This window comes from Rhipicephalus microplus, unplaced genomic scaffold (genome assembly GCF_043290135.1).
Source record: "Rhipicephalus microplus isolate Deutch F79 unplaced genomic scaffold, USDA_Rmic scaffold_12, whole genome shotgun sequence".
Lineage (NCBI taxonomy): Eukaryota > Metazoa > Arthropoda > Arachnida > Ixodida > Ixodidae > Rhipicephalus > Rhipicephalus microplus.
In genome coordinates this window covers 33,226,018-33,233,924 of record NW_027464585.1, presented here as the reverse complement: position 1 = coordinate 33,233,924, position 7,907 = coordinate 33,226,018, and the positions used below count along the sequence as shown (strand labels likewise).

Below are 7,907 nucleotides of genomic sequence, written 5' to 3'. Positions count from 1 at the left end.
GGCAAATCAGCCATACACGACAGACATTCATACACGTAGAATAAAAAAATTAACTTTATCAGTATAAATTGGCACCAAGTACTGTTATATCCCGACACCGGGCACATGGTATCACATCTTTATTATTGAGGCGCACACTGCCAACCTCAACACAAGCAGTACAAAACAGAATAACACCCTCCAGATACTGTGGACAGTATATGTACACACGCTATCTCTCAGCGCATGCGCAACTGGCAGTAGCTTGAGAGCATGCATACAAACCCCGCGACTGACGTCACAACACTTCCTTCACGCACAATTTTAGAAACTATCATAAGTCAGGCGCTCAGGTGGGCGCCCTTGCCTTGTGCTACGTCGTAAGGGAACCGGCTGCTCACGATTTTCGGGAAGTGAGAGTCTCGTGGGTAACGACGAATCTGAGCTTTGGTTGGTCGTCGATGTAGCATTTGTGATGTCCGATGCATGTGGTAGTTCCACTTCCGGTGGTGGGTCCTGTTGTGCCGTCGGTTCGATGTCCGATGGTCGCAAGTGGTCCGCGTGCACAAACCGCACTTTGTTTCGCACATACACTAAATACGTCGAAGAAGATTTCACACACGTCACTTCTCCAGGCCACCAGTTCACAAGTTGCCCACGCACAGAACGCACCAGTACACGATCACCAACAGCAAACACTCGAGGTGAACCTCGGAGCCTGTCAGCAGACTTTTATTTCTGCGGTCTTAGCTCTCATCTGATTTGTTACGTCCGGGCGCAGCAGCGACAATCGGGTCCCCAGCTTCCTTCTCACAAATAATTCAGCAGGGGTTCTTCCCGTGAAAGTGTGAGGTGTGGTTCGATAACAAAACACGAAGTTATCTATCCTGTGTTGCAGTGTTCTGTTTGTGCCCTTTTCCGAGTCTTCTAGCACTTGTTGGAGCAGTGCTTTTTTTGTTGTCTGAACTGCGCGCTCCGCCGCACCGTTAGACTGCGGATGGTACGGCGGCGTTAGTGTGTGCCTCACACCATTAGCTTGAAGGAATTCTTTGAACTCAGTTGCCCGAAACTGCGGCCCGTTGTCCGTCACTACCTCCAGCGGAAGGCCATGCGCCGCGAACCATGAACGCACTACTTCAACGGTCTTCGCCGCGGTGGTTACACTCATTATCTTAATTTCAAGCCATTTGGAATAGGTGTCAATAGCGAGGAGAAACATCCTTCCCTTTTCTTCAGCGAAGTCTAAATGCACACGCTCCCACGGATTCTGGCATATTTGCCACGAGGACAAGGGTACGGGTTGAGCTGCAGGGAGAACCGTTTGGCATATTGCACATTTGCGCACTGTGTTTTCGAGGGCTTTGTCCATTCCCGGCCCCCATACTACTGACCTCGCTAATGCTTTCATTCGGGTTATACCTAAGTGCTGCTCGTGCAGCAACTGCAAAACATTCTTGTGCGATGATTCCGGTACTACCACTCTGTTTGTCCATATAACGCACCCGTTGTCTACACTGAGCTCGAGCCGGCGTACCCAGAACGGCTTTAGCTGCTCCGACACGGTCTTGGGCCCTCCATGCCAGATCATGTCGCGTACAGCCCTCAGCACTTTATCGCATCCTGTTTCTCGACTGACATCATTTGACGTTAAAGGCAAGTCGTTTAGTGCTGAAAAGTAGAAGATTTCTTCGCACTTGCTACCTGTGTCAGGTAACGGTAAACGGGACAATGCGTCTGCATGCTGGATAGCTGATCCTGGTTTGTGTTTGATTCTATAGGTGTAGTCGGCCAAAAATGTCAGCCAACGATGCACTCGTGCCGTGGCTACTGCACTGCCCTGCCGTTTAGGGTCAAACAAAATTGTCAGAGGTTGGTGATCTGTTATTATGTTAAAGGGCCGTCCGTAAAGGTACTTATGAAATTTTTTTACAGCAAACACAATACTAAGTGCTTCTTTCTCAATCTGCCCATAGTTACGTTCGGCCGCTGATAATGACCGCGAAGCAAAAGAAACCGGCTTTTCCTCACCGTTCACCAAGTGTGATAGCACAGCCCCTAACCCGTAATCAGAAGCATCACACGTGATCCAGATTTCTTTTTTTACGTCATACAACTGCAACACAGTCTTATCAGTCAACAGTTATTTGCATCTTTCGAATGCTTCATTACATTCGCGTGACCAGTGCCATGCAGTTTCTTTTCGCAACAAGTTGTGCAGTGGTTCCAAGATCGATGCTAAATTTGGCAAAAATTTTCCGTAGTAATTAATCAAACCTAAAAAGGCCTTCAACTGACTCACGTTAGTGGGCCTTGGCGCTTTTCTGATAGCTTCAACTTTTTCCGCTGTTGGGTGTAAGCCGTGCTTGTCGATCTCGTGTCCCAAGTATGTGACGCGTTGCTGAAAGAAGCTGCATTTCCTTGCGTTCACTTTTACGCCGTGTTTACTTAGGCGTTGAAGAACTTGCTCCACCCTTTCATAACACTGCCCGTCGTTCTCACCAGCGATGACTACATCATCAATGTAGCACGCGGTTCCAGGCAGATTACGCAGTATCTGGTCCATGACCGCCTGGAAAATAGCTGGTGCGCACGCTACGCCATACGGCAAGCGGCGGAATCTAAACAGACCTAGGTGGGTGTTAATAGTGAGCAGTTCTTGCGCTTGTTTGTTTAGTTCGAGTTGCAAGTACGCTTTTGAGAGGTCTATGATAGAAAACACAGTTCCACCCTGAAGATTTGCGAATATGTCTTCAGGAAGTGGCAAGGGATACTGATCGACCTTGATGGCTGGGTTTACTGTGACGCGATAGTCGCCACATAATCTCAGTTCTTGAGTGTTCTTCTTTGGAACAATCAGAAGAGGCGTTGCCCATGGACTATGTCTGACCTTATATATGACTCCAGCTTTTTCTAGATTGACCAATTCTTGTTCAACGCACTCGCGCAAAGCGTATGGCACTGGTTGCGCTTTCATAAAGACAGCGCGCGCGTCATCCTTCAATTCAATGCTGCATTCGAATCCCTTAATTGTACCAAAACCCTCGCCAAACACTTCGGGAAATTTCTAAGCAAGCAATGCCGCCTTAGCCACCACATTTACTGAAAATACTTCCTGCCAATTTATTTTGATTTTAGAAAGCCAATCTCGGCCAAACAACGTGGGCATTCTAGCACCCTGCGTTTCTTTCGCTATGACAAGTGGCAGTTCGAAACACTGGTCTTGGTATTGCACCTTTACATCCATAATACCAACAGTAGGGACCGTCGTGCCATTGTACGTGGCTAGTTTGACATTTGCTTGCCTGCAAGAGGCGTTTGGGAAGTGTTTAGCACACTCTGTTTCTGACATTATTGACACCGCTGCGCCCGTGTCAAGTTCCATGGGTATCACTTTATCATTTATGCAAACCTTGATTACAATGGCGGGCATACCTTCTTTGTGGTTCGTATTATACAGAGATAGCAGTTCGTTAGTATTTTCTTTCTCGCATTCTTCGCTCTCTACTCTATTTACAAGCTTAGATTTGCACATTTTAGCAACATGACCCCTTTTTGTACACCTATAACAGGTACTGTTCAGAAATCGGCACCTCACGGGTGAATGCTGTCCTCCGCAACGATGACACATTCTTTTCGTTTGTTCTTTCGCTGCCCCATTTTCCTTGTCCCAGCTGGACTGCGTCGGCGCTTCCCTCGAAGGTGCTTTACTCGGTTGTGAGATTTTCCGTTGCCAGTAGATGTCCTTCGTTTCTACAGCTGCTCCTTTAGAACTGGTTTGCAGCATTTCTTTCGTGTCTTGTGTTGCCGCTTCCATGGCCATGGCTATGCTGCATGCACGTTCCCACGTTACTTCCTCGTCTGGCATTGCCAATAGCCTGCACCGTACTCCCTCGGTACGTATTCCAGCAACGAGCCAGTCACGCAATGCTTCGGTCAAAAAGGCACCGAATTCGCATGTTGCCGCGAGTTTCTTCAATTCGACTCTAAAGTCTGCGACAGTCTCATGCGGCTCTTGCTTTCGCTGGTGAAAACGATACCTTTCGGTGACCACGGAGCGCTTGGGAGCGTAATGCTTCTTCAGAACGTCAAACACTTCCGTGAATGACGTCTTAGCTGGTGTTTTAGGCAGCAGCAAGCTCCGAAGCGTGACGTAGGCCTTCTCACCTATAGCCGTGAGAAAGATTGCAAGCTTCTTGTCTTCCGCGATGTCATTGGCCGCGGCAAATACTTCGAACCGCTCCAGGTATACCTCGAAGTTACCGTCCTCTTGTTGGAACTCGGGTAACTTACCGACAGTGGTCGCCATACTCAGTTCAAGCTGGTTAGAGTGGGATTCCTAGAAGCCTGCGGCGGATCCCATCCTCGTCGCCAGTTGTTATATCCCGACACCGGGCACATGGTATCACATCTTTATTACTGAGGCGCACACTGCCAGCCTCAACACAAGCAGTACAAAACAGAATAACACCCTCCAGATACTGTGGACAGTATATGTACACACGCTATCTCTCGGCGCATGCGCAACTGGCAGTAGCTTGAGAGCATGCATACAAACCCCGCGACTGACGTAACTCTCCGGTGCACATTAGGCCACTGTGTTCTCCGTCCGGCATCTTGTGCAAAATTTGCTAGTTTAATTCACCTAAATTAGTTATAGTTGTTTTGGTCAAAGACTTCATTTCTTTTCTTTCAATAGGTCGAGGAGCACGGTACTAAAAGCTTGAGAGATGGACAAAGTACTGACCCAGTCACAAGTTGGCAAAGCAGCCATACACGACAGACATTCATACACGTAGAATAAAAAAATTAACTTTATCAGTATAAATTGGCACCAAGTACAAATACAAAAGTTATAAAAGAAATCTCCACAAATATAAAGCAAGGGAATACATATGTATCATAACTTGGCACGAACATTAAAAGCAAAAATCAATAAGTAGAGTGATCAATAATTCTTCGGCTTTCTGTAACAATGAGAAATAGATTTAACATGTACCTCGTTGAATAAGCAATCACACGCAACTCTCCGGTGCACATTAGGCCACTGTGTTCTCCGTCCGGCATCTTGTGCAAAATTTGCTAGTTTAATTCACCTAAATTAGTTATAGTTGTTTTGGTCAGAGACTTCATTTCTTTTCTTTCAATAGGTCGAGGAGCACGGTACTAAAATCTTGAGAGATGGACAAAGTACTGACCCAGTCACAAGTTGGCAAAGCAGCCATACACGACAGACATTCATACACGTAGAATAAAAAAATTAACTTTATCAGTATAAATTGGCACCAAATACAAATACAAAAGTTATAAAAGAAATCTCCACAAATATAAATCAAGGGAATACATATGTATCATAACTTGGCACGAACATTAAAAGCAAAAATCAATAAGTAGAGTGATCAAAATTCTGGGAGATCTACTATTCGGGAAAGTGAATTAACTGGACGAAGCATCTAACGTGACGATTTTGATCGTTTAAAATTATATATATCTACAGCGTTATAGTTGGGAATTAATCGTAAGAAATGATTACATGTAATATTATAACGAAGTGTCAGAAATCATCAGGATCAAAACTATACACTGATACACACAGACATCAAAGTAGAAGATGCAATACAGTAATAAGAATTATTTAAAAAATGCGCAAGACAGCCAATCGTAGCGACGTTTCTTGCAATATTCAAATAGATTAATAGGAAGTTCTCAATGGCAGAAGAAAGAACAAAGTGTCCATTTCTTCGTGGTTTAAGGTGGTTAATAAATAAGGTAGCGTGTAGGACAATGTTCATCCTAAAGGCTTTTATGAATAGGTAAAATCTGCATTTAATTATTCGTGCCCAGAGAGACAAACACTTCGGTTTACGTTTATCTTGGCAAAATGAATTATGGTACTACAATCATGTTTAATGAATGCTTTATGACATGTCAATTATAAATACGAGGCGCGGGCACATTGATTCAAACGTCTGATCTTTGAATATAATCGATAAAGAACTCCAGGTGGTCAAAATTTCCGGAGCCCTCTACTACGGTGTCTCTCATAATCATATGGTGGTTTTGGGATGTTAAACTAAACATATCAAGGCCTTTTCAAGAATGGTTTTCAGAGATGAGATTTTAAAGAGCTTAGTTGCCATGTAATGCCCTACACTTGCTCGACCAAAATGATTTTACCGAAAAAAGGTCACCACCACACAGCGTGGGAGCAATTTTTGTGGAGAGCGGCGCGTGCTGTCTCGTTTGTCACCTCCGCAACGTTACCCAATGGATGGATGGATGGATGAATGGCTATGGCTGTACCCTTTAGATCGGGTGCTGGCTAGTGCCACCAAGCCGTAATACTTAATGAACAAAAACTAGATTTATTTTTTTTCTTTAAAAAGTGAGTTTGAGGATTCGCACTTTGCAGTGAAGGGTTTAATTTTCACTCGTGCCTTGACTTTAGCCACCAATCAGGTAACCTCCTTCTAGTTAAGTCTACTCGCTTAAAGTCTATTTTGCCCTCCCGGTCCCTAAACCCCAGTGCTTTGAAAAACTCTGCGCCATCATCCTGAACTATACAGTGAAGCCCTTTACAGAACATTATCAAGTGTTCGGTAGTTTCTTCTTCCTCTCCACACGCACTGCATACTGTGCCTACCCCTTCGTATTTGGCCCGATATGTCTTGGTTCGCAGTACTCCCGTCCTGGCCTCAAACAGTAGAGAACTACCCCGAGTATTATCATAGATCCTTTCCTTGGCAATTTCCTGCTTAAAAGTTCGATAGATCTCTAGTGCGTACTTCTTAATCATGCCCATTCTCCACATGTCAGTCTCCGTTTCCTTCACTTTCTTCTTAACCGACAGTTCTTTTTGGTTTGGTCACCTGCTGTTTTCTAAGTATTTACAAGTCAATTTCCTGGTTCGCTTCCTCCATTTTGTATCGACATTCTTCACGTACAAGTAGCTGAAAACTTTCCTAGCCCAACGCTCCTCCCCCATTTCTCTCAATCGCTTCTCAAATTTTATCTTGCTGCTAGCTTCCCTGCCCTCAAATGATGTCCATCCCATATCACCTTGTACTAGCTCCCTGATTTGGTGTATTCCCGTGAGCTCCTAAAGCAAGCCTAGCTATTCCACGTTGCTTAATTTCTAATCTTGCTTGAACTTCGGATCTCATGCACAAGACTGCATTGCCCAACGTCAGACCAGGAACCATGACCCCTTTCCATATTTCTCTCACAACATCATACCTATTGTAATTCCACAGTGCCCTGTTTTTCATTACTGTGTGGGGCTGGCTGTTGTACCTTTAGTCGCCACGTATGTTTCGTGTTCCCTTAGGTACTCGACCCCATTGCTTATCCATAAGCCCAGATATTTGTATTTATCTGTTATCTCTAGCGTGACCTCTTGTATTCTAAGCTCACTACCTTCATTGTCATTAAATATCATGACTGCTGATTTTTCCTTACTGAATCTGAAATATAACCTATTTCCTTCATTACCGCAGATGTCCACCAATCTCTGCAAATCTTCCTTGTTGTCGGCCATTAGTACTATATCATCTGCGTATATCAATGCTGGTAGTGCCTGTTCAGTATGAGTTTTCCTTGTTTGACGAAAGAGAGATTGAAGCCCAGTCCACTTTTCTCTAATTTAGCCTCTAATCCTTGTAGGTACATCTTGAATAATAAGGGTGACAGAGGACACCCCTGCCTAAGCCCCCGTTTTACCTCTGCAGACTTGGATACCTGTTTTTTCCACTTTATAACTACCTTGTTACCTTTATAGATATCCTTTAAAAGATTAGTGACTACATTCCACGCCTAGTGTGTCCAGTGTTCCAGATTAAGATTGTCTTCCAACCTCCTGTGTTTCCGAAACCCATTCTGCAGTTCCCCCAGCACCCCCTCATCCTCTATCTATGCCTGCAGTCTTCCCTATT

The 7,907-nt window shown here is 44.7% G+C and overlaps 1 protein-coding gene across 1 annotated transcript; it reads right to left on the bottom strand.

Moving 5' to 3' along the window:
* Nucleotides 1-1,221: 1,221 nt before the first annotated feature.
* LOC119168163 (uncharacterized) lies at nt 1,222-4,534 on the bottom strand. Its single transcript, XM_037419569.2, has 2 exons — nt 3,575-4,534; nt 1,222-1,284 (listed from the first exon to the last, which is right to left on the bottom strand). Exons 1-2 carry the CDS (start codon nt 4,283-4,285, stop codon nt 1,222-1,224), a joined length of 774 nt encoding a protein of 257 aa, XP_037275466.1. The 5' UTR covers nt 4,286-4,534.
* Nucleotides 4,535-7,907: the final 3,373 nt, after the last annotated feature.

Bases quoted from the DNA above. Each gene is read 5' to 3' on its own strand.
- LOC119168163 (XM_037419569.2), bottom strand. From the start codon at position 4,285: ATGGCGACCACTGTCGGTAAGTTACCCGAGTTCCAACAAGAGGACGGT. The intron at 1,285-3,574 runs GTGAGGTGCCGA...TTCTCCCTGCAG, and splicing joins GCGGAGGACAGCATTCACCC to CTCAACCCGTACCCTTGTCC.